The 27,669-nt window shown below is 44.7% G+C and overlaps 1 protein-coding gene across 2 annotated transcripts in view; it reads right to left on the reverse strand.

Annotated features, from left to right (window-relative positions):
- Positions 1-27,669, reverse strand: part of PCSK2 (proprotein convertase subtilisin/kexin type 2) — a 370,368-nt gene that overhangs the window by 15,483 nt on the left and 327,216 nt on the right. For both annotated transcript variants that reach the window (XM_073672192.1, XM_073672191.1), the window contains one exon: positions 26,318-26,545. In XM_073672192.1, coding sequence (XP_073528293.1) covers positions 26,318-26,545 — 228 coding nt within the window. The remainder of the gene's footprint in view (positions 1-26,317; positions 26,546-27,669) is intronic.

A 27,669-nucleotide genomic window follows, 5' to 3' on the forward strand; every position in this document is an offset into this window, starting at 1 on the left:
CTAAGAATTTAAAGACACACAGGGCAGGGCCACAGTAACAAGTGTGACATGTTCCCATTAAAAAGGAAGAGTCTGCTATACAATTATAGGGTATGCAGTGACTCCAATGGCTGACCAATTTTAGGAAAAACTCCACTAAGAATTTAAAGACACATAGAGCAGGGCCCCAGTAACAAGGTACGACATGTTCCCATTAGAAAGGAGAGGGTCTGCTATACAGTTATAGGGTATGCAGTGAGTCCAACGGCTGAACAATTTTAGGAAAAACATCACTAAGAATTTAAAGACACATAGAGCAGGGCCACAGTAACAAGGTACGACATGTTTCCATTAGAAAGGAGAGGGTCAGCTATACAGTTATAGGGTATGCAGTGAGTCCAACGGCTGACCAATTTTAGTAAAAACACCACTAAGAATTTAAAGACAATAGAGCAGGGCTTCAGTAACAAGGTACGACATGTTCCCATTAGAAAGGAGAGGGTCTGCTGTACGGTTGTAGGGTATGCAGTGAGTCCAACGCCTGACCAATTTTAGGAAAAACCCCACTAAGAATTTAAAGACACAAAGAGCAGGGCCACAGTAACAAGTACGACATGTTCCCATTAGAGAGGAGAGAGTCTGCTATACAGTTATAGTGTATGCAGTGAGTCCAACGGCTGACCAATTTTAGTAAAAACACCACTAAGAATTTAAAGACAATAGAGCAGGGCTACAGTAACAAGGTACGACATGTTCCCATTAGAAAGGAGAGGGTCTGCTATACAGTTATAGGGTATGCAGTGAGTCCAACGGCTGACCAATTTTAGTGAAAACACCAATAAGAATTTAAAGACACACAGAGCAGGGTCACAGTAACAAGGTACGACATGTTCCTATTAGAAAGGAGAGGGTCTGCTATACAGTTATAGGGTATGCAGTGAATCCAACGGCTGACCAATTTTAGGAAAAACCCCACTAAGAATTTAAAGACACATAGAGCAGGGCCACAGTAACGACAAATTCCCATTAGAAGGGAGAGAGTCTCCCATAGTGTTGGCCTATGCAGTGAATGCAAGGGCTGCCAAAAATTTGGAGGCACTTCAATGCCCCTTGGAAGAGACGTGGAGGAGGGCCTCATAAAAAAATGTTCCCATTAGAAAGGAGCGGGCCTCCTATACTTGTAATGCCCATGCACTAAGAGTATGGGCTGACAAACATTTACCCCTGGGGGGTATACATGAACATACTGTATAAAAAATTTGTTTTACAGGTATCACAAACACCCTTTAAAAAAATTATGTGGGTGTTGTATCACGGACCACGGTCACCCTGGTGATATGGTGGTGGAGGATGAGGAGAAGGAGGAGGAGAAGAGCAAATAATCAAAATCAGGAAGCGTATACCCATGTGTGGGTGTGAAAAGGTGCATGGGAATACACCTCCCAAGAAAAGACACTGGATTTGAGTTTATGTTACCCTACTATCATTCGGTGGTGTTGAGAAGCCTGGCCCAATCCAGCCCTTGTTCATTTTTATAAGAGTCATCCTGTCAGCATTTTCAGTTGATAGGCGCTTATCAGTTATAATTCCACCAGCGGCACTAAATACCAGCTCTGATAAAACACTGGCGGCAGGGCAGGCCAGGACCTCCAAGGCATAGAGAGACAGTTCATTCCACGTATCCAGCTTGGATGCCCAATAATTATAAGGCACAGCGGAATCACAGAGGACGTTGGTACGGTCGGCAAGGTACTCCCTCAGCATCTTCCCAAACTTTGCACTCCTTGTGAGAGTACCCCGCGCCTCAGGGCCTGTGCGATGGGCGGGTCTGAGAAAACTCTCCCATAACTTTGACAGTGTTGCCCTGCCTCTGCTGGATTGAAGTTGTGTCTCTCTCGCCTGTACTCCTTGGTTGTCCAACGAAGTGTGCCCTCTTCCGCCAGTGTTTTCAGATGAGAATTTTTTTAATAGCTCTGCAACAATGGCCTTCTGTTACTGCCCCATTTTTGTAGACCTGTCCGCCTCAGGAATAAGAGATATAAAGTTCTCCTTGTAGCGTGGGTCTAGAAGTGTCACCAACCAGTAATGACTGTCACCCAAAATTTTGAGAATGCGAGGGTCATGGGAAAGGCAGCGTAACATAAACTCAGCCATGTGTGCCAGACTACTAAAAGGCAAGACTTCCGTGTCCTCACCAAGAGGATGACTGACCATGCTCTCCTCCTCCTCCTCTCTGTCCTCTGGCCATCCACGCTGAACAGACAGTATGACAGCTGTGCAGGTAGTACCATCTATAGTGCATGAAACTAGCTCCTGTCCTTCCTCCTCCTCCTCTTCTTCCTCATTGTCACTCAATCCACGTTGGGATGAGATGAGGCTTGGCTGTGTGTAATCACCCTGTATGGTTCCTTGCTCCATCTCATCGTGCCCCGCTTGCAATGCATCCATGATTGTGAGCAGACAGCGTTTCAGAAGACAGAAAAGCGGGATGGTGACACTAATTATGGCGTCATCGCCGCTCACCATCTTGATGGAGTCCTCAAAGTTTTGGAGCATGGTACATATGTCTGACATTCATGTCCACTCCTGAGGTCTTACAGGTGGAGTCTGAACTGAATACCGATGGACATGTTGATGCTGGTACTCAACAACTGCCCTCTTCTGCACACAAATCCTTCCCAACATCTGCAGTGTAGAGTTCCAACGCGTGGGGACATCACACACTAGTCTGTGAGCCAAAAACTGCAAACGCTGCTGAAACACTGCAAGGGCTGCGGAAGCTGTAGCTGACTTTCTAAAATGGGCACACAGGCAGCGTACTTTAACAAGCAGATCCGGCAGCTCCGGGTAGGATTTTAGAAACCGCTGAACCACGAGGTTAAGCACATGGGCCAGGCATGTACGTGTGTGAGCTCGCCTCGCCTCAGAGATGCCACCAGAATCCGGCCATTGTCACACACGACCATGCTTGGCTGTAGGTTCAGCGGTGTGAGCCACAGATCGGCCTGCACTTTCAGAGCTGTCCACAACTCTTCAGCATTGTGTGGTTTTTCACCTCAGCATATTAGCTTCAGCACAGCTTGTTGCCGCTTGGCCGAGGCAGTGCTGCAGTGCTTCCAGCTTGTGACTGATGTGCTCATTTCAGAGATGGAGGCTGAAGAGGAGGAGGCTGAGGAGGATGAGGTGCAGGAGCTGTAGACCGTGCTTGTGTAATGCGGGATGGCACACCGGGAGAAATAGTGGCGGCTGGGGACCGAGTACCGAGGGACGGCCGCCGCCATCAGGTTGCGGAATGCTGCCGTTTCCATGAGCCTAAAAGGTAACACAGTAGTGTGGCCTGTGGGGCGTTGGCTGCATATTTGCGCTTGCGTTCCAAGGACTGGGGTATGGACAACTGAACGCTGCGCTGGGACACGGACATGGACGTGCTTCCTGATGCTGCTACTTGAGAGTGTGCAACGACAGGTGCAGGGCAGGAGGCATCTTCGCATGCACCATGGACAGGGGATTGCATGCACAACAGCGGAAGAAGCAATGGTGCCACCCGCAGACACTGTTCCTGGACCCTGGGGTTCAGCCCACAAAGTCGGGTGGTTTGCTGCCATGTGCCTGATCATGCTGGTGGTGGTCAGGCTGGTCGTTTTCCACCCCTGCCGATGCTGGCCTGACAGGTGGTGCAAATGGCCTTTTTGGGGTTATCGGCAGAGTCTTTAAAAAACAACCAGACTTGGGAAGGCCTAACAGTTGTACTGGCAACTTCCTTCGTGTTGGTTTTATGGGGAACGGTTGCCTGCCTTCTGTCTGCAGCCACCACACTGCTTCTTCCTGCCTGTTGGGGTGATCTGCCTCCCTCCCCCTGTGTGCTGCTGTCCTCGCTCTGCATGTCCTTCTTTCCCGGTTGGGTCAGTTACTATATCATCCACTACCTCGTCTTCCACTTCCGCACCTTGGTCCTCCTCCTGACTTTCTGGCAATTGTGTCTCATCATCGTCCACCTCTTGTGACACTTTCCCACCGTCGCCTTCATGTGACCGTGGCTGCTCAAATATTTGGTCATCGCTACATGCGATCTCCTCTTGCCCCGTTTCAAGTGGACCGGGCGAGAGGCCCAAATCTATAAATGGAAAAGTGAACAGCTCTTCAGAGTGTCCAAGTGTGGGATCAGTTGTCTCTGGGTACTCGGCATGGTGGGAGGAAGGATGATCAGGGTGAGGAATATGCGGTCCAGACTCACGGCTACTGAGACTTGACCGTGTGGAAGACAGGGTGGTGGTGGTGGTGGCTAAGTGACTGGAAGCATTATCCGCTATCCAACCAACAACCTTTTAACACTGCTCTGGGTTCAATAGTGGTGTGCTGCGGTCCCCTAGAAATTGGGACAGGAAGGTCAGGCGAGAAGATGTGGGTGTTTGTTGTGGCACAATTTCGGCTTGCCCACGGCCTTGTCCTCGGCCTCTGCATGCACCATTACCATCACGTCCAGTTCCCCGTCCTTTGCCATGTGCCTTGCCCATTTTAAATGGAGGACAGTATCATCCACGCTCACTACAAATGACTGAGTTTGGAGCGAAATTATATGTGATCCGTGTGATGGAGAAAACAAAGTTTTAAATACCTGGCCTGTAGGTAAGTAGTTTGACCAGCAAACTGCTGTGAATTGCTTCACTGACACACTGAAAGAAATTTTTAATGGAGGCCAGAAATGGCAGTATTTTCTAACAATGTATATGTGATCCGTGTGATGGAGAAAACAGAGTTTTAAATACCTGGCCTGTAGGTAAGTAGTTTGAACAGCAAACTGCTGTGAATTGTTTCACTGACACACTAAAGGAAATTTTTAATGGAGGCCAGAAATGGCAGTATTTTCTGACAATGTACATGTGATCCGTTTGACGGAGAAAACAGAGTTTTAAATACCTGGCCTGTAGGTAAGTAGTTTGAACAGCAAACTGCTGTGAATTGTTTCACTGACACACTAAAGGAAATTTTTAATGGAGGCCAGAAATGGCAGTATTTTCTGACAACGTATATGTGATCCGTTTGACGGAGAAAACACCGTTTTAAATAGCTGGATTTCTAGCATTCTAATATGGAAAGGACCTGGCTGTATTCTGCAGTTCCAACAAGCAAATGGTGCAGAAAAACGGTGTTTTCTGGATTGCTTTTTAAGCAAATAATGAGGATTAATATCCAAAGAAAAGTATTCCTGGCTCCTGAGACCTGGGCCTTTGTATAGAAATATCTAACAGCAGCAGAAGGCAGAATTGGAATGGAGCCTCTTGTGCTATATGAGCTGCAGTCTGCTATATACACTGCCTGCCTATACACCCTGCCTGCCTCATATCGCTGCAGATGGATTAGTCCTCAAAAGGACTGTTTGTTAAGATGGATATGTGTAATGTACGTTTTTTTTCCCTACACTATCTAATACACAAGCAAATCTCTCCCTGATGCAGCAGCAGCTCTCCCTACACTGTCTGATCCAGAGTGACTGTGAAGAGCATGACGGCGCTAGGTCTGATATAGACCTGATGACGCTGTGCGGCCAGCCAATCACTATAATGCCCACAACCAACATGGCTACGGCATTACAGTGCATGGCAGGCAATCCCTGCATGTTCATTGGCTCTCTAAAGAGCGCCAAACATGCAGGGAGGGGACCTGAGTTCCCGCCCGAGCAACCCAGAAATACTCGGCGAGCGCCGAGCATCTCGAGCAGTGAGATGCTCGGGCGAGCACCGAGCAGTAGCGAGCATGTTCTCTCATCACTAATAGTCATAAGTATTCAGACCCTTTGCTCAGTATTGAGTAGAAGCACCCTTTGGAGCTAGTACAGCAATGAGTCTTCTTGGGAATGATGCAACAAGTTTTTCCCACCTGGATTTGGGGATCCTCTGCCATTCCTCCTTGCAGATCCTCTCCAGTTCCATCAGGTTGGATGGTGAACGTTGGTGTACAGCCATTTTCAGGTCTCTCCTGCTCAATTGGGTTTAGGTCAGGGCTCTGGCTGCGCCAGTCAAGAATGGTCAGAGTTGTTCTGAAGCCACTCCTTTGTTATTTTAGCTGTGTGCTTAGGGTCATTGTCTTGTTGGAAGGTGAACCTTCGGCAAAGTCTGAGGTCCAGAGCACTCTGGAAGAGGTTTTCATCCAGCATATCTCGGATATCTCTGTACTTGGCCGCATTCATGTTTCCTTCAATTGCAACCAGTCGTTCTGTCCCTGAAGCTGAAAAACACCCCCATAACATGATGCTGCCACCACCATGTTTCACTGTTGGGATTGTATTGGGCAGGTGATGAGCAGTGCCTGGTTTTCTCCACACATACCGCTTAGAATTATCAACAAAAAGTTCTATCTTTGTCTTATCAGACCAGAGAATCTTATTTCTCATAGTCTGGGAGTTCTTCATGTGTTTTAGAGCAAACTCTATGCGGGCTTTCATATGTCTTTCATGAGGAGAGGCTTCCGGCCACTCTGCTTTAAAGGCCCAACTGGTGGAGGGCTGCAGTGATAGTTGACTTTGTGGAACTTTCTCCCATCTCCCTACTGCATCTCTGGAGCTCAGCCACAGTGATCTTGGGGCTCTTCTTTACCTCTCTCAACAAGGCTTTTCACCCATGATTGCTCAGTTTGGCTGGACGACCAGGCATTGGAAGACTTCTGGTGGTCCCAAACTTCTTCCATTTAAGGATTATGGAGGCCAATGTGCTCTTAGGAACCTTGAGTAATGCAGAAATTCTTTTATAACCTTGGCCAGATCTGTGCCTTGACACAATTCTGTGGGCAGATCCTTTGAGCTCATGATTCTCATTTGGTCTGACATGCACTGTGAGCTGTGAGGTCTTATATAGACAGGTGTGTGCCTTTCCAAATCAAGTCCTATCAGTTTAATTAAACACAGCTGGACTCTAATGAAGGAGTAGAACCATCTCAAGGAGGATCATAAAATATTCTTTAACTACATAAATAGTAAAAAACTAAAAAATGATAGTGTTGGCCCCCTTAAAAATAGTCTGGGTTAAATGGTGGATGAGGATGAGGAAACAGACAATATGCTAAATGATTTTTTTTCAACCGTATTTACACAAGAAAATCGCATGACAGAAAACATGATTAGTGATAACAAAAATTCTCCATTAAATGTCACTTGCTTAACCCAGCAGGAAGTATGGCGGCGTCTAAAAATCACTAAAGTTGACAAATCCCCGGGCCCAGATGGGATACACCCACGAGTACTGCAGGAATTAAGTAACGTCATAGATAGACCATTATTTTTAATCTTTAAAGATTCCATAATAACAGGGTCTGTACCACACGACTGGCGTATAGCAAATGTGGTGCCAATATTCAAAAAGGGGACAAAAACTGAACTTGGAAATTATAGGCCAGTAAGCTTAACCTCTACTGTGGGTAAAATCCTGGAGGGTTTCCTAAGAGATGCTATAATAGAGTATCTGAAGAAGAATAACCTCATGACCCAATATCAACATGGGTTTACGAGGGACCGTTCCTGTCAAACTAATCTGATCAGTTTTTATGAGGAGGCAAGTTCTGGACTGGACCAAGGAAATGCAGTGGATGTCGTGTATATGGACTTTTCAAAAGCTTTTGATACGGTTCCACACAAAGGTTGATACATAAAATGAGAACAATGGAGATAGGGGAAAATATATGTATGTGGGTTAAGAATTGGCTCAGTGATAGGAAACAAAGGGTGGTTATTAATGGAAAACACTCAGACTGGGTCTCAGTTAACAGTGGGGTACCACAGGGGTCAGTATTGGGCCCCCTTCGTTTTAACATATTTATTAATGACCTTGTAGGGGGCATACAGAGTAATATTTCAATATTTGCAGATGACACTAAACTCTGCAGGGTAATCAATACAGAGGAGGACAATTTTATATTACAGGAGGATCTATGTAAACTAGAAGCTTGGGCTGATAAATGGCAAATGAGCTTTAATGGGGATAAATGTAAGGTAATGCACTTGGGCAGAGGAAATAAAATGTATAATTATATGCTTAATTGTAAAACACTGGGCAAAACTGTAACTGAAAAAGACCTGGGTGTATTGGTGGACGACAAGCTCACATTTAGTGGCCAGTGTCAGGCAGCTGCTGCAAATGCAAATAAAATAATGGGATGCATTAAAAGAGGCATAGATGCTCATAAGGAGAACATAATTTTACCTCTATACAAGTCATTAGTGCGACCACACTTAGAATACTGTGTACAGTTTTGGTCTCCGGTGTATAAGAAAGACATAGCTGAACTAGAGAGGGTGCAGAGAAGAGCGACCAAGGTTATTAGAGGACTGGGGGGTCTGCAATACCAAGACAGGTTATTACACTTGGGGTTATTTACTGTGGAAAAAAGAAGGCTTAAGGGTGATCTTATTACTATGTACAAGTATATGAGGGGACAGTACAAAGACCTTTCTACTGATCTTTTTACTCTGAGGTCAGAGACGGGGACAAGGGGGCATCTTCTACATCTGGAGGAAAGAAGGTTTAATCATAATCACAGACGGGGATTCTTTACTGTAAGAGCAGTGAAACTATGGAACTCTCTGCCGCATGATGTTGTAATGAGTGATTCACTATTAAAATTTAAGAAGGGCATGGATGCCTTTCTTGAAAAGTATAATATTACAGGTTATATATACTAGATTCCTTGATAGGGCGTTGATCCAGGGAACTAGTCTGATTATCGTATGGAGTCGGGAAGGAATTTTTTTCCCCAATGTGGAGCTTAGTGTTTGCCACATGGGGTTTTTTGCCTTCCTCTGGATCAACATGTTAGGCTATGGGTTGAACTAGATGGACTTAGTCTTCCTTCAACCTTAAAAACTATGTTACTATGTTACAAGGAAATGGACAGCATGCGACTTAAATATGAGTGAGCAAAGGGTCTGAATACTTATAACCATGTGATATTTCAGTTTTTTTTTTTTTAATAAATTTGCAAAAATGTCTACATTTCTGTTTTTTTTTTCAGTCAAGATGGGGTGCAGAGTGTACATTAATGAAAAAAAATGAACTTTTTAGAATTTACCAAATGGCTGCAATGAAAAAAAGAGTGAAAAATTTAAAGGGGTCTGAATTCTTTCCGTACCCACTGTAGGTCGATTCTAGTGACAAGGTAGGATCAAAAAGAAAGTAGGAATTTGGTCTATTGAACTTAATAAATTCAATGGCCGGGCCTTTGAATCGGTACCTGGATTGATTCTTGGGACCAATGCTGGAAAGTATACCCTGAGAACTATAAGCTATTAATGAGGTTATTAATACTTTTGAATAAAGAGAAGTTCATAGCTTGGCTAGTACAGACGTAGTAAGCCTATATAGGCAAATACTGCAGAAATCACACATACACATGATCAGGAGTTTTTTGGATAGGCTACCAAAGAATGAGCAATGTAAAAATTTTACATGTGAATCCCTTAAATTTATCTGCTCCCACAATATGTTTCAGTTTGGCCATCAATAGTTTTGTCGCTGCCAGGGACAGCAATGGGCCGTTGGTCGCATTGACATTCCCCGTCCTATTCCTCGCAACTTTTGAAGAGGGTTATATAAACATACAGTACAGACCAAAATTTTGGACACACCTTCTCATTTAAAGATTTTTCTGTATTTTCATGACTATGAAAATTGTACATTCACACTGAAGGAATCAAAACTATGAATTAACACATGTGGAATTATATACTTAACAAAAAAGTGTGAAACAACTGAAAATATATCTTATATTCTAGGTTCTTCAAAGTAGCCACCTTTTGCTTTGATGACTGCTTTGCACACTCTTGGCATTCTCTTGATGAGCTTCAAGAGGTAGTCACCGGAAATGGTTTTCACTTCACAGGTGTGCCCTGTCAGGTTTAATAAGTGGGATTTCTTGCCTTATAAATGGGGTTGGGACCATCAGTTGTGTTGTGCAGAAGTCTGGTGGATACACAGCTGATAGTTCTACTCAATAGACTGTTAGAATTTGTACTATGGCAAGAAAAAAGCAGCTAAGTAAAGAAAAACGAGTGGCCATCATTACTTTAAGAAATGAAGGTCAGTCAGTCCGAAAAATTGGGCAAATTTTGAAAGTGTCCCCAAGTGCAGTTGCAAAAACCATCAAGTGCTACAAAGAAACTGTCTCACATGAGGACCGCCCCAGGAAAGGAAGACCAAGAGTCACCTATGCTTCTGAGGATAAGTTTATCCAAGTCACCAGCCTCAGAAATTGCAGGTTAACAGCAGCTCAGATTAGAGACCAGGTCAATGCTACACAGAGTTCTAGCAGCAGACACATCTCTTCAACAACTGTTAAGAGGAGACTTTGTGCAGCAGGCCTTCATGGTAAAATAGCTGCTAGGAAACCACTGCTAAGGACAGGCAACAAGCAGAAGAGACTTGTTTGGGCTAAAGAACACAAGGAATGGACATTAGACCAGTGGAAATCTGTGCTTTGGTCTGATGAGTCCAAATTTGAGATCTTTGGTTCCAACCACCATGTCTTTGTGCGACGCAGAAAAGGTGAACGGATGGACTCTACATGCCTGGTTCCCACCGTGAAGCATGAAGAAGGAGGTGTGATGGTGTGGGGGTGCTTTGCTGGTGACACTGTTGGGGATTTATTCAAAATTGAAGGCATACTGAACCAGCATGGCTACCACAGCATCTTGCAGCAGCATGCTATTGCATCCGGTTTGCGTTTAGTTGGACCATCATTTATTTTTCAACAGGACAATGACCACAAACACACCTCTAGGCTGTGTAAGGGCTATTTGACCAAGAGGTAGAGTGATGGGTTGCTACGCCAGATGACCTGGCCTCCACAGTCACCAGACCTGAACCCAATCGAGATGGTTTGGGGTGAGCTGGACCGCAGAGTGAAGACAAAAGGGCCAACAAGTGCTAAGCATCTCTGGGAACTCCTTCAAGATTGTTGGAAGACCATTTCCGGTGACTACCTCTTGAAGCTCATCAAGAGAATGCCAAGAGTGTGCAAAGCAGTCATCAAAGCAAAAGGTGGCTACTTTGAAGAACTTAGAATGTAAGACATATTTTCAGTTGTTTCACACTTTTTTTGTTAAGTATATGATTCCACATGTGTTAATTCATAGTTTTGATGCCTTCAGTGTTAATGTACAATTTTGAAAGTCATGAAAATACAGAAAAATCTTTAAATGAGAAGGTGTGTCCAAACTTTTGGTCTGTACTGTAGATTAAAAAACCCTATCACACTTAAAATGATATTATACATACATCAAAGATCTGATAACAGTGTAGGAAAACAATATGGCAGAATTTAACAAGTTTGTAACATATATTAATAGGAACACCTAAAATATGAAATTACATTTACTGCCACGTGGGTGGGCCAAATTGGTAATGAGTGTTTATAGAAAACCTACAACTAGCAATAAGTTTTTACATCATGACTAGTGTTGAGCCACCCCCGTAGTGTTCGAGTTCGGTTCAGTTCGTCGAACACCCGTGTGTTCGCCGAACTGTTCGTCGAACTGTTCGTCGAACACCTTCGAACACCGTTAAAACCAATGGCAGGCAAACAAAAACACATAGAAACACATAGAAAACACCTTCAAAGGTGTCCAAAAGCTGACAAACTGCTCAGAAGACACAACTAACACATGGAAAAGTGACAAGTACATATAGTCATGCGAAAAGAAAAGAGGTGGAGGAGTAAAAGGAGGGGGAGACACAGATATAGGCATGTCATGCCCTTCTAAAATCCAAAAAGTGAGAAGCCGACACGTTCAGTCCGCTCCTGCCCGTGCCACCTCCGCGTCGCCGGGTTTGTGCCAGAGCCGCGGTGAACCCTGATGGCCAGCCCCCCTCTCCCAATACTGGTGCCTGTCCGCTGGTGGGTCGAGCGAGCCCCCCTGTGGTGGAGGCAGCTCTAAGCTTTTCAATTTAAATTGTCTCTCTAATTTGAATGAATACACTTTAAATCCATTTACAAGGATCTATTGGAGGGCAAGTCTCATGCCAGCAGCCGCGTAATTCCAGCTCCAGTAGCGTCCACTAAAGCTGCTGCAGTTAAAAAGCTTTTATAAGGATCGAGCTCGGCTGTCCACCGCAAGGCATCCTACTGCCAGTCCCAGCCCCTATGCCTTGGGGTGCCTCCTGATGCTCTTCACTGAGTATCCCGTGGTCCCGAAGCATTTCCTTTGAAAAAATTAAGCGTCCAAACTACAGGTGGTGTAGCTTGCTTAACAGCCGGGATAATCCGCTGACTAGCAGACACTGCTACTAGGCACAAAGTATTTCCTGGGCTAGATGCAGTTAAAAATTTGTAATTAGATACTCTCGTTGGATGCTGAGAAAGCATTCCATAGAGTCTCCTGGCACGCCATATATGATTCTCTTAAAAAGCTTGGGGTAGGGGTCTAGGGGACCCTTTTATAGCCAAAATCACGGCCCTGTATCGCAATACGTCACCTAGGCTGAAGATAAATGGAACTGTAGCACCCTGAGGGCTCGGTTGCTACAGAGGTATTGCACCTCACCCAGAGGTGTGATATCTCACTCTCAGGTAAGGATGTAGTGTGGATCAGGACCCGACACCTGCATGCATTACACCACATTGCCGTGGGGCAGGGCGACCAATATGCCCCTGAGATGGGCACGACAGTCCCTGTCCCTGGCTGGAGTGGGGGGAGGGAACACTGAGGAAGGGGAACCCTGTAGTGCAGGAGCAGGGAGGAAGCAGTTCCTGGGTGCATTGAGAAGGGAGTATAAAAGGTGGGCACCATCTTAGTTCAGTGCAGAGAAGTCTGAGCAGAAGTGGCAGGGAGCAGGGGCTCTGCATGAGCTCTGCTCCGGAGGCGGGCCTAGTAACAGAGGCCCAGGCCTGGAAGAGGGAGAAGGAAGGAAGAGGAGCGGAGAAGGCTCCAGGAACAAGGAACGAAGGGATCCCAGGGGTGCGGACGGGCGAGTCGCCACCGCACGCCCGAATCCACCTGCGTGGAGGGGTCAGGCCAAAGGGGGAGACCGGTCCCCGAAACTAGTGGAGGCAGGAAACGACCCTCAGCTAGAAACAGGAGGCTGTGACATTTTATGTGGCGCAGCCCCTCGCTACACCCGCTAGGAAGGCACCACATAGGGTCAGGGAAACTGGCGCCAAGTTTACCAAGATGAGGCCCGAGGCAGCCGGACAGAAGGGTTGGTAAGAAAGGCCAGACAAAGGACACACAAAGGGGGTCCTGTGAAGCGCTCCAAAGTTATCTGGGAGTTGTCTGAGCCCCTCACCTGGTGAGCACAGTATGACGTTGGCAGCCGTTACCTGCAGACGTGGTCTGGATAATAAGAACTGTGAGTAAAGGCCCTGGACTGCATCACTGACTCCGTGTCGTTACTGCTGCTGCCCTGCACCATCACCCCCATCCTCCGCATACACTGCCCTGAGGCTATACTCCTCCCGTGGGGAGTTATGCTACGCTCTGCTGCACCCACAACACCAGCCTCAGCGGTCTGCCCTGGAGCGGCGGTTCACTCTGACCGCAATCCACGGGTGGCGTAGTCGGACATTTAAACATCAAAACCACATAAATAGTTCCGCCACTGGTTTGACCGCCCTGAGCCACGGAACCGGGTCGCCGCCACGGAGACTACAACCACCAGCATCCACCAAAAAGGGTCCGGCTCCGGGTGTCCCAAGGCCCAGGGGGCGCGTCAGAACATTTTCATCACCTTTCACAATCACCAATGGGACAAGGCAGGGATGTTCTCTGTCCCCTCTCTTATACATCCTAGTGACGGAGCACCTGCTCTCATCAATTCGCCATAACCCCAATATTAGGTGGATTGAGGTGGGAGGCACCGAGTACAAGTGCTCTCTATTTGCTGATGATGTCCTAGTAGATATCACTCAATCACATATATCCATCCATACTGTTATGGCTGAAATAGATCACTTTGTTACATGGTCAAATTTTAACACTAAGACTACTGGACTCGTGACCCCGCCTAGAACTACTGAAAGGAGTCATTTTGACTCCTTGCTTGTTTTCGTTTATTTTTAGAGTTTCATTTGTGGTTATTTATTAATAATTATATTTTTTGTAATGTATTATTATTGTGAGATCCAACAGTAATGCTTTTGATTGTTTTTTTTCTGCTTTTCTTATTTTTCTACAGAAAATAACAATAATTATAATAGACGTTTTTCAAACATTTTTTTTTATTCAAGTGCACACATATAAACAACAACTGAAGAACAAAAAGCAGAGAAAATGTAGGTGGAGGAGCATAAAAATGAAAATATGGCGCAGAATTCACCTTCTAAACATTTGGTGTTTCGCATTTTAGGCATTGCCTTTGATTTATGGCAGTACATTGCCCACACAAAGACTTACCACAAGTCTTACAATTTCCGACAGATCTATTTTTCTTACACTTTTCTTTGATCTGGCAAAATTTTGTTTGAACCATCACTTCTGAGCATGTAGAAACTTGGGACGTGGAACCCTTTTCCCTATCTGTGACATAAGGACCACTCAACTCTCTTACAAGCGTTTGCAAAAATGCCTTGCGTGACATTTTTTGGTGGGTAATCTCCTTGAATATTATCCATGCATTTATACCCGCAAAGTCTAAGGCATTTTCAAATGCATGAACAGGCCATCTCCTTGTGCATGTTCGTGTGGTATATTTTCGTGCCATCTGATCCACTACATCTACTCCATATTTTGTTTCATTGTAAAACTTTACCGTTTCTGGAGTTTTTTTAGCGGAATCAGACGCAACAACAACATCTGGATGGACGGAACTCAAAATGACAACATTTTTGTTGGGCTTTCCTTGATATACTGTAAGTGTAAAATTGTCTTCATTTCTAAACACTTTAGTGTTGTACAATTCCTCTTTCATGGATTTTATTTCTTTAGGCACTTCTCGCCTTATCTTGTTCAGTGTTCCCACGATGGTTGTTCCTTTGCTTTTTAGCTGTTTAGCTAATTTTACTGAAGTAAAATAATTATCGGTTGTAACATTGCGACCTTTTTTCAAAAACGGGTCCAATAACTTCATTACCACATGGTCAGCTAAACGGTCCTCAGCACGGCGTGTGTCATCTTTGCCTAGATAAGGGAAGCCATTTGCCAGATATTTGCTCCTCTTATCAACAGCTAGCCAATATTTGTGGCCATATTTATCTGGTTTGGAAGGCATGTACTGCGTGAATGGACACCTAGTTTTGCTTGGGAAAAGTTGCTCATCCACCATTATGTATGGGCCAGGTTTGTAACACGCAATACAATTTTCAATAAACCTGTCCCACACAGTAGAAAATAGAGCAAACTTGTCCGTTTGCAGTCTCTCCGATCGAGTAGATTTCTCATCAAATCTGAGAAACCTCATAATTTCAACAAAGCGGTCCCTAGACATTGTCGCTTTGCAAAACGGTATTCCCCAGTCATTACACCAAATACTGCTAATCGAGTGACGGTTCGTGCCAGATATTCCACGAGCATAGAATATCGCAATGAATGCATCTAGCTCCTCATCAGATAGAGTTTGTTCAGCATTACACAGTAATACAAGCAGGTAAAACACAAGGAAAATGTGAAAAGTTGACATGCAAATTGAACTACATCTATATGAACATCAGGGTAAATAAGACAGAGTGAAAAAATTATGCACAAAACTTTATAGCAACATTTAGTGACAAAAGGACCTCAAAATATAGTAGGGAGTCAAAATGACTCCCTTCAGTAGTTCTTGGTAAATTTTGAAAAAAACGCGCAAATTTTTCACCAAAATTATTTATTCTCACAAAATCTTTTTTCACATCATATTTGAGGAAAAATCACCGAGTTTCAAGCCAGAATTCTGAAAAATGTAGTCACAGAAGAGAAATAAAAAACGAAAGGAGTCAAAATGACTCCATCAGTAGTTCTTAAAATCAATGCAGCGAAGTCTGAGGCCCTCGACGTCTCCCTCCCCAAATCTATATAGGATTCCATCCAGTCCAACTTTCCCTTTGCCTGGCCCTCACAGGGTATCAAATACTTAGGAATTCCTATTCATAGAGACCTCTCCCATCTATGTTATCTTAATATTGGGCCCTTTATTGAACAACTCCATACAGACCACGGTTGGCAAGTTAGAACTGTAAGATTCACTACGTGAACCACTGGTGTTTTGTGGAAAAGCACATGTACACTGTGTTCCAAATTATTATGCAAAAAGTGTTTAGGAGTGATAAGGGAAGAATTTGTTTGTTTGTCAGTTAAACTCATTGATGGTGATGTGTGTCAGGGCTCTTTTTATCACTGTAAGCAATTGCAGACACCTGTGCTAATTAGTTTGGCAGGTGTGTCCAATGAAAGGCAAGACTACTTAAGAAGGCTGTCTCACATTATTAAGCAGCCTACATTTTCTGCCAAAATGGGAAAGAAAAAGGATGTGTCGGCTGCTGAGAAGCAACAAATTGTGGAGTGTTTAGGTCAAGGCATGACTACAATCAACATTGTGCGATGATCAGGATGAAGTGTCTTGGCAATCAAGAAGTATGTAGCTGATTCACAGTACACACGTGTGCGTGCTGATAAGGGCAAATTGAGGACTCTTTCCTACAGGCAACTACGTCAGGTTGAAAGAGCAGCGGCAAAAGAGCCTTGTCATAGCAGCAGACAAGTTTTTGAAGCTGCTGGTGCCTCCAACGTCCCCCGAACAACAAGATGCAGGGTCCTTCAGAGGTTTGCAGCTGTGCATACGCCATCCTGTCGACCTCCTCTATCCACTTCACACAAGCAGAAACGGCTCCAGTGGGCCAAACATTACATGAAGACTGATTTCAAAACTGTTTTGTTCACGGATGAGTGCCGTGCAGCGCTCGATGGTCCAGATGGATGGAGTGGAGGATGGCTGGTTGATGGACACCCCACGCAAACACGGCTACAGCGCCAACAAGGAGGAGGTGGAGTAATGTTTTGGGCTGGAATCATGGGGAAAGAGATTGTCGGCCCCTTTAGGATCCCTGAAGGCGCTAAAGATGAACTCCATAATGTATGTGGATTTTCTCAAACAGCACTTCCTGCCATGGTTCAAGAAGAAGAACCGTGTATTTCACAGCAAGATCATTTTTTTGCATGATAATGCACCATCTCATGCTGCACATAAAACATCTGCATCTCTGGCTGATATGGGCATAAAAGGGGACAAACTTATGGTGTGACCCCCATGCTCCCCTGACCTCTACCCCATTCAGAACCTTTGGAGCATCATTAAAAGGAGTGTCTATGATGGCGGGAGGCAGTTCACATCTAAGCAACAGCTCTGGGAGGGTATTCTGTCCTCATGCAAAACAATTGAAGCAGAAACCATCCAAAACCTGACAAATTCAATGGACGAGAGAGTTCAGAAGCTCCTTTCGAACAAGGGGTCCTATGTGAAAATGTAACATCACCTAGAATAAAGTTTTGAGTTGAAAACTGTTTGATTTCAGTTTCTAACAACCTGCTAATGCTTATAATTTCAAAAATGACCATTTTTTTGGTCTTTATTAATATGAAAAGGTTGATCGAAAAGTTTGGGGGACCTAAGAGTGTGGCAACCCAGTAGTCATGATTACTTCGAATTCTGACAATATGAGGGTCATACTGCAGGTAGTGCAGCAAGAAGGCACTTATGTGTCTTGCGCATCTCGGAGCCCCAAAATTATTTTCCGGGCTAGATGCAGCTAAAAATTATTATTAATTTTAAATCTGGTGAAGCTTTAGTATAGATGGCCTAATAGGATCAGTGCTGCACACTGCTACAAAGCCCAAATTATTTTCCAGTCAAGATACAGATAAACATGATTAGTAATTTTAAATCTGGTGGAGCTTATTATAGATGGCTTAATAGAATCAGTGCTGCACACTGCTACAAAGCCCAAATTATTTTCCAGCCAAGATACAGATAAACATGATTAGTAATTTGAAAGCTTAAAACGGTTGGTAGGGTGATTTTAACCAATCATCAAGCTTTTACTCTCCCCAGGATGACACAGGGGTAGAAAAGTCATTTCGGATCCATGATTTGTTCATCTTTATGAACGTGAGTCTGTCTACATTATCAGTGGAGAGCCGCGTGCGCTTATCTGTCAGCACACCACCAGCAGCGCTGAACACACGTTCAGACAGAACGCTGGCTGCGGGGCATGACAAGATCTCCAAGGCGTAAGTGGCTAGCTCCGGCCATTTATCCATATTGGAAGCCCAAAAAGAGCAAGGGTCCAGTGACACAGTCATGGCTTCAATGTTTACTTGGAGATACTCCTGTACCATCGTCTCTAGGCGTTGACTATGTGTCAGACTTCTTGTCTCCTGTGGCCTTGCAAAGGATGGGCTAAAAAAGTGGTGAAATGATTCCGCAAAATTGATGTTACCAGCAGATACTGTGGTTCTGTTACGGTTTGAGTGCTGAACACTTGACGGTCCCATGGTTGGCAAGTTGGAACTGTGAGATTCACTACGTGCACCACTGGTATTTTGTGGAAAAGCACATGTAAGATTCTGCAACAGTCTCTGCTGATACTCCTGCATGCGTGCATCCCTTTCTATGGCAGGAATAATTTCTGCAAATTTACTTTTGTACCGGGGATCTAACAGTGTGGCAACCCAGTAGTCAGGATTATTTCTAATTCTCACAATTCGAGGGTCATGTTGCAGGTAGTGCAGCAGGAAGGCACTCATGTGTGTTGCGCATCCAGGAGCACCAAGTCCCTGTTGTGTTGGTGGCGAGGTAACAATCATGCTTCCTTCCTCTGTCCTCTCCCCCCAACCTCGCACAACAGAAATGTGATCAAGGTCTCCCTCATCTGATCGAACATCTGGGCGGTGTTCGAGCCGTTCGGCGAACACGAACGATTTGAGAAAAATTTGGCTGTTCGAGGTTATGTTCGATAACTGTTCGTGCACCAAAATCATAACTGGATTTTTTCTCAGTAATGATGAAAATTAATGTTAATACGCAGTTTGAGTGTACAGCGGGGTGGGGGGAGGGGCAGGGGATGGATCTCTGCAGGAATAATGAAGATCTCCATTTTTTTTTCTCTTTCCCGCATTTGCAGTGGGGAGGTGCAGTCTGTCAGCCTATCAGCAGCGCACACACGGAGCGAACTGCTGTTTTTCACACAAGCAAGGGCATGTGTCATTGGCAGTGTATGTCACATGTCCTTGCCCTATAAGACCAAGCCATTTTCCCCGTCGCCACCATTTTCTCACTGCAGCAGCTGCGTGTTAGACGGCACCGCTGTTGCTGTGTGCGCTATACCTTGTTAATTTCAAGCCAATTTTCGCACAAATCTACAGATAGCTTGGGAGTAGGGAATAGTTGTGATTGCAGTCCTTTTAAGGACTAGGTTACAGCATTTCCTACGACTTTTATCAGGCAGGTCTGTGCTCTTAAATAGATAGATTGTGGGAGCAAAGACTAATTGTAATTGCAGTCCTTTTCAGGACTAGGTTACATCAGTTCCTATCAGTTTTTGCCAGGCAGGTCTGTGCCAGTGCTGTGCAAGTTTTTTTCACAGCATTTGGCTGAATCTAGCAAAGCTAATCCTTTTTGGCCTATTGCAGAGTGTGTTAGTCAGTGGAGTAGCCTATCTGTGTTGCAAGATATACCACCTGTGTATAGAATACCAATTTTTTTACTGCCCCTAGTGAAGTAAAATCTTTTGGGCATAGCATCATTCTATTAGTCCATCTATACTGACCTCCATCAGGTTGCAAATTGAATATAATTTTTTTCTGCATCTAGCTCTGAAAAAATATTTGGGCTTCTAGCAGTGTGTGGGACTTGTTCTATTAGTCCATCTATACTGACCTCCATCAGGTTGCAAACTGAATATAATTTTTTTCTGCATCTAGCTCTGAAAAAATATTTGGCCTTCTAGCAGTGTGTGGGACTTTCTCTATTAGTCCATCTATACTGACCTCCATCAGGTTCCAAACTGAATATATTTTTTTTCTGCATCTACCTCTGAAAAAATATTGGGCTTCTAGCTGTGTTTGGGACTTGTTCTATTAATCCATCTATACAGACCTCCATCAGGTTGCAAACTGAATATATTTTTTTTCTGCATCTACCTCTGAAAAAATATTGGGCTTCTAGCTGTGTGTGGGACTTGTTCTATTAATCCATCTATACAGACCTCCATCAGGTTGCAAACTGAATATAATTTTTTTCTGCATCTAGCTCTGAAAAAATAGTTGGCCTTCTAGCAGTGTGTGGGACTTTCTCTATTAGTCCATCTATACTGACCTCCATCAGGTTGCAAATTAAAAATAATTTTTATCTGCATCTAGCTCTGAAAAAATATTTGGCCTTCTAGCAGTGTGTGGGACTTTCTCTATTAGTCCATCTATACTGACCTCCATCAGGTTGCAAATTAAAAATAATTTTTATCTGCATCTAGCTCTGAAAAAATATTTGGCCTTCTAGCAGTGTGTGGGACTTTCTCTATTAGTCCATCTATACTGACCTCCATCAGGTTGCAAATTAAAAATAATTTTTATCTGCATCTAGCTCTGAAAAAATATTTGGCCTTCTAGCAGTGTGTGGGACTTTCTCTATTAGTCCATCTATACTGACCTCCATCAGGTTGCAAATTAAAAATAATTTTTATCTGCATCTACCTCTGAAAAAATATTTGGGCTTCTAGCTGTGTGTGGGACTTGTTCTATTAGTCCATCTATACTGACCTCCATCAGGTTGCAAACAGAATATAATTTTTTTCTGCATCTAGCTCTGAAAAAATATTTGGCCTTCTAGCAGTGTGTGGGACTTTCTCTATTAGTCCATCTATACTGACCTCCATCAGGTTGCAAATTAAAAATATTTTTTTTTCTGCATCTACCTCTGAAAAAATATTGGGCTTCTAGCTGTGTGTGGGACTTGTTCTATTAATCCATCTATACAGACCTCCATCAGGTTGCAAACTGAATATAATTTTTTTCTGCATCTACCTCTGAAAAAATATTTGGTCTTCTAGCTGTGTGTGGGACTTGTTCTATTAGTCCATCTATACTGACCTCAATCAGGTTGCAAACTGAATATAATTTTTTTCTGCATCTAGCTCTGAAAAAATATTTGGCCTTCTAGCAGTGTGTGGGACTTGTTCTATTAGTCCACCTATACTGACCTCCATCAGGTTGCAAATTCAAAATAATTTTTTGTCTGCATCTAGCTCTGAAAAATTTTTTGGCCTTCTAGCAGTGTGTGGGACTTGTTCTATTAGTCCATCTATACTGACCTCCATCAGGTTGCAAATCGAATATAATTTTTTTCTCCATCTAACCCAGCCAATAGTTTTGGCCTAATACCACAGTTTGGCCACTCAGCTCTGCTCGGTTCCCATCCATTGTTTTTTTTGTGCAAACAACTCCAGAGTTGTGAATTAGTTAACCACCAAAATGAGTGGAAAAAGGCCTGCTGCTGGTGGAAAGGGGAATAGGCGTGTTGGGAAGGGGAAAAAAGGTTGTGTCCGTGGGGTAGGTGTTAAAGCAACAGTAACATCTGCAGAAGAAAGACCATCTTCCAGCCAAACTAAAATGTCTACTTCTTTTAGCGGACAATGTGATAAGATCCCTTTCTTACGGCCACGCCAATCGCTACAAATTCCAGATGAGGCACAAAAACAGCAGGTGCTTCAACGGATATCAAGTGCTCCTTTAAGTGGGCTCTCCTCCACATCAACTTCAACATCACAAATACTCCAGTCCTCAAAGGTGTCACCCCAATCGCACTTGCTTCCTCACAGCTCCCAAATCTCCAGCTGCCCGTCTGAGTATGAGGTAGAACAGATGGTTGAGTCTGCAGAGCTGTTTACTCATACTATAGCCTGGGAATCAGAGGTCGACTCCAGCGCTTCTGTGAATCCAGACGAGGAAATGATCTGCACTGATGCCCAGAATCTTTATGAGTCGGAACCAGGACCAGACGCAGAAGGTTCTGACCATAATGTAGACCCTCATTCCCAAACTGTAACTCCTGTTGGTGGAGACAATGAGGAAGACGATGATGAGACTCAAATACCTGATTGGAGCGACAACTTTAGTTTTTTGTCAGGGCAGGAACAGGTTGGCTCTGAGGACGACGGGTGTGATAACGCACAGGGTGATGATGATGAGGTTGGAGATCCCACTTACTGTCAACCCACAGTCAGCCAAGAGATGAGGTCAGCAGAGGAGGTGGAGGAAGATGCTAGTGACGACGAGGTCAGGTTGCGCCTTCCTGGACAGAGACGTAGTACTGGAAGCACGTCAACAACTGCATCCTCAAACACAACTCTGCCTCTCACCACAAGTCGTGGTGGCTCTTCAGGTCGCATGGGTGCTAAGCCTTGCATAGCCTGGGCATTTTTTCAGATCGATAAAGATGACCCAACTCGTGTTATCTGTAACATTTGTCAGCAAAAGCTAAGTAGAGGCCAAAAAATACATAGTTTGAGTACTTCATGCATGAACCGGCACATGGACATGAAGCATAAGTTGCAGTGGGAAGCTCAGTGTGCTACAATGCGGCCTAGCCGGCCGGGCCAACCACCGTCTGCCATATCTTGTGCATCCGCGGCCTCTTCATCCTCTGTGACTGGGGGGACAGCAGTCACACCTGTTTTGGGGCGCAGACCTGCCACCTCTTTACCCGCAACAGCCAGCGTGATTGGCAGGTCATCATTTTCTTTGGAGGTGGTAACATCAGCTGGTGTTGAGCGCTGTCCGACATCGATAGCACCACCTTTGGATCAAGGCAACCTAACATGTCCACCTGCATCTTCCTCACAGACCGGCAGTTTGCCAGGGACACCCTTATCAACCCCGTCTAAGCACAATAGCCAGCCCTCGGTCCCTCAGATGTGGACAAGTAAAAGACCATTTCCTCCTAGCCATGAGAAAGCTAAGAGGTTGAATTTCACCATCTGCAAGCTCTTGGCTACAGAAATGCTGCCTTTCCGCCTGGTGGATACAGAGGATTTTCGAGACCTTATGTCCGTCGCAGTGCCCCAATACCAGATGCCCAGTCGGCACTACTTCTCAAAGAAAGGTGTGCCTGCGCTCCACCAGCATGTCGCACACAACATCACCGCTTCTTTGAGAAACTCTGTGTGTGACAGGGTGCATTTCACCACAGACACTTGGACGAGTAGGCATGGACAGGGGCGTTACATGTCGCTGACTGGGCACTGGGTAACTATGGTGACAGAAGGACAAGGGGCTGCTGTCCAAGTCTTGCCGTCCCCACGAGTTGTGCATCAATCCTCTTTATGTCAAAGTTCCTCCACTGCTTCTGCCTCCTCAACCTCCTCTCGGTCTTCCACCTGCACCCAAAGCCTGTCTGGTCATGCCACAAGCTTTCTAACTGCGCAGAAGGGATCCTGCACACCTCCTTACTATGCTGGCAGTAGGGCTCAACGTCATCAGGCGGTTTTTACTTTGAAATGTCTGGGAAATGTGAGTCACACAGCTGAGGAGTTGTGGTCAGCTCTGGAGAACCAATTTCATGAATGGTTGCCTCCACTGGACCTGAAACCAGGGAAGGCCGTGTGCGACAATGCTGCAAACCTGGGTGCGGCCCTTCGCCGGGGCAATGTCACACACGTGCCTTGTATGGCTCACGTGTTGAACCTGGTTGTCCAGCAATTTTTAGCCCACTATCCCAGACTAGATGGCCTTCTGCAGAGGGCACGGTCGCTGTGTGCTCACTTCCGCCGTTCGCATCCCGCAGCTCAGCGACTTACATCTCTACAGAAGTCGTTGGGCCTGCCACTTCACCGGCTAAAATGCGATGTGCCTACCCGGTGGAATTCAACTCTGCACATGTTGCAGCGACTGTGGCAGCACCGACAAGCCCTGGTGCAATACGTTCTGACGTATAGCCTGGGCCAACGAGATCCAGAGGTGGGGCAAATCACGCTGGAGGAGTGGTCTCAGATCAGGGACCTATGCACCCTTCTGCACAGTTTTGAAATGGCGACGAAGATGTTTAGTGCTGACGATGCCATTATCAGCATGACTATTCCGGTGATTTACATGCTGGAGCACATGTTAAACAGAATTCGGAGTCAGGTGGTGGCACAAGAGGAGGTGGAGGAAGTAGAGGAGGAGGAGTTGTATGCGGAAGGGCTAACATCTGCAAGGTCCAGACGGTCGGCAGCACCAAGGCGGCAGGCATGTGAGGGTGGGGGAGATGGTTTTACCAGGGCGCATGGTAGCAGCCAAACTAGTGAGGAAGGTGCAGGAGCCCAGGAAGAAGTGGAGGACGAACTGATGGAAGACTCATCAGATGAGGGAGACCTTGATCACATTTCTGTTGTGCGAGGTTGGGGGGAGAGGACAGAGGAAGGAAGCATGATTGTTACCTCGCCACCAACACAACAGGGACTTGGTGCTCCTGGATGCGCAACACACATGAGTGCCTTCTTGCTGCACTACCTGCAACATGACCCTCGAATTGTGAGAATTAGAAATAATCCTGACTACTGGGTTGCCACACTGTTAGATCCCCGGTACAAAAGTAAATTTGCCGAAATTATTCCTGCCATAGAAAGGGATGCACGCATGCAGGAGTATCAGCAGAGACTGTTGCAGAATCTTACATGTGCTTTTCCACAAAACACCAGTGGTGCACGTAGTGAATCTCACAGTTCCAACTTGCCAACCGTGGGACCGTCAAGTGTTCAGCACTCAAACCGTAACAGAACCACAGTATCTGCTGGTAACATCAATTTTGCGGAATCATTTCACCACTTTTTTAGCCCATCCTTTGCAAGGCCACAGGAGACAAGAAGTCTGACACATAGTCAACGCCTAGAGACGATGGTACAGGAGTATCTCCAAGTAAACATTGAAGCCATGACTGTGTCACTGGACCCTTGCTCTTTTTGGGCTTCCAATCTGGATAAATGGCCGGAGCTAGCCACTTACGCCTTGGAGATCTTGTCATGCCCCGCAGCCAGCGTTCTGTCTGAACGTGTGTTCAGCGCTGCTGGTGGTGTGCTGACAGATAAGCGCACGCGGCTCTCCACTGATAATGTAGACAGACTCACGTTCATAAAGATGAACAAATCATGGATCCGAAACGACTTTTCTACCCCTGTGTCATCCTGGGGAGAGTAAAAGCTTGATGATTGGTTAAAATCACCCTACCAACCGTTTTAAGCTTTCAAATTACTAATCATGTTTATCTGTATCTTGGCTGGAAAATAATTTGGGCTTTGTAGCAGTGTGCAGCACTGATTCTATTAGGCCATCTATAATAAGCTCCACCAGATTTAAAATTACTAATCATGTTTATCTGTATCTTGGCTGGAAAATAATTTGGGCTTTGTAGCAGTGTGCAGCACTGATCCTATTAGGCCATCTATACTAAGCTCCACCAGATTTAAAATTAATAATAATTTTTAGCTGCATCTAGCCCAGAAAATAATTTTGGGGCTCCGAGATGCGCAAGACACATAAGTGCCTTCTTGCTGCACTACCTGCAACATGACCCTCATATTGTCAGAATTCGAAGTAATCATGACTACTGGGTTGCCACACTCTTAGATCCCCCAAACTTTTCGATCAACCTTTTCATTTTAATAAAGACCAAAAAAATGGTCATTTTTGAAATTATAAGCATTAGCAGGTTATTAGAAACTGAAATCAAACAGTTTTCAACTCAAAACTTTATTCTAGGTGATGTTACATTTTCACATAGGACCCCTTGTTCGAAAGGAGCTTCTGAACTCTCTCGCCATCATAGACACTCCTTTTGATGATGCTCCAGAGGTTCTGAATGGGGTAGAGGTCAGGGGAGCATGGGGGTCACACCATAAGTTTGTCCCCTTTTATGCCCATATCAGCCAGAGGTGCAGATGTTTTATGTGCAGCATGAGATGGTGCATTATCATGCAAAAAAATGATCTTGCTGTGAAATACACGGTTCTTCTTCTTGAACCATGGCAGGAAGTGCTGTTTGAGAAAATCCACATACATTATGGAGTTCATCTTTAGCGCCTTCAGGGATCCTAAAGGGGCCAACAATCTCTCTCCCCATGATTCCAGCCCAAAACATTACTCCACCTCCTCCTTGTTGGCGCTGTAGCCGTGTTTGCGTGGGGTGTCCATCAACCAGCCATCCTCCACTCCATCCATCTGGACCATCAAGCGCTGCACGGCACTCATCCGTGAACAAAACAGTTTTGAAATCAGTCTTCATGTAATGTTTAGCCCACTGGAGCCGTTTCTGCTTGTGTGAAGTGGATAGAGGAGGTCGACAGGATGGCGTATGCACAGCAGATAGTTGAAGAAGTGGGTTTATCAATAACATGTAAAAGTGGTTAAGTAACATACCTTGGCTCTTGTACTGATCCTCCAATACAGTGAAATCTCTCAGGCACGGTTTTCCATTCTCGTGCCATTTTAACCATAGAACCAGCATCAAGGACGCCATAGCCGAATAAGTGGTTAAACTCCAATCCAACTCCATTCCTTCTCCACTTATGAACCTCATCATGAAGCTGATTTCTCTTGGATGTCAGTACTGTTAGGTGTTGTAAATCTCTCCAGGTGAGACCTGGGCTATAATAATACAAAGTGCATTACAATATAGAAATAAAATGATCGGAATATCTGGAATTATCTGTGCATGACATATTAGGTTTGAATAGACTTTAACTTACAGAAAGCAAAGAACTCAGGTGTCAACCTCTATTTCTCTAAGGTCTTGTTCATGGAGGTGGAGGAAGTTTAGATACTCTATCTGAAAAGTTCTTAAATATCTATTTCTTTAACCCATTAATCACCATGTACTAAAATCACAGATTTAGGACTATTGGTAGACCATAGCCACAGACAGTTTAGTCCATCTGTGCTATTGTCTTTTTTTTCCTGTTCAATTGCTGATTGTTTCACTTGTCTTTATTCTCCCTTCTTGGTTTGCTCCTCTCCAGATGTCTTCCATATTCCTGTTTTGGTCTGCCCTTTCTGGGTTGGGTTTTATATGTTCACCCTTCACTGCACTTCCTTGCTAGCTATACCTTTAGGTGGACTTGGGTTTAGATGTTTCAGTCCTTCAGCTTAGGTGTTTACATTGTATGGTAAACACCAGCTGAATTCCAGTGAGTCTGTTTGTTTTTTTTCCCAGTTCCTCTTCCTTTTATCTCTTTAGGTTTCTGGGAGGTTATACTTGTTCCTTTTACTTTTGGCTCTCCTTAGCTCTCTTCATCTACCCTATAGGAACATGTTTTAATTATCTCACCCTGGGTTTTCGCATCTTCCTGCACATTTTTCTCTCCTCTTGTTGACAGTGTGTTGCGGCCTCCCCTCTGGCTCCTCAGGAGGTACGATAAACCCCTCAATGGTCTTTTAGAGAGCCAGGTCTGAGATGGTGTTTTTGAGTTGTGCGGCTAGGGTCTTTCAGGTCTGTAGAAGGACCAGTTGGGTATGGTTATGGTGTCTCCCTGTTGAAGGTCTTCCCTTTTTCCATTACCCAGGAGTGAGTGCATGTTACATTCATAACACCAACATTATGAATGCCTGTTGTATAGAGTAGCTACTAAAGAATGCCAGGTTTACCCCACTTATAAAATAAAGTGATGCCTGACAAATTGTTCATAGTCCATTTTCTAGAATGAAAAGTGGTGAAGAATGCTGAATTAATCTGTTGCACTTCAAGTGGTATTAGTTGCTTTGTCTTATTGCAC

This window comes from Phyllobates terribilis, unplaced genomic scaffold, assembly GCF_046119375.1.
Source record: "Phyllobates terribilis strain yellow unplaced genomic scaffold, ASM4611937v1 Scaffold_3__8_contigs__length_932513732, whole genome shotgun sequence".
Classification (NCBI taxonomy): Eukaryota; Metazoa; Chordata; class Amphibia; order Anura; family Dendrobatidae; genus Phyllobates; species Phyllobates terribilis.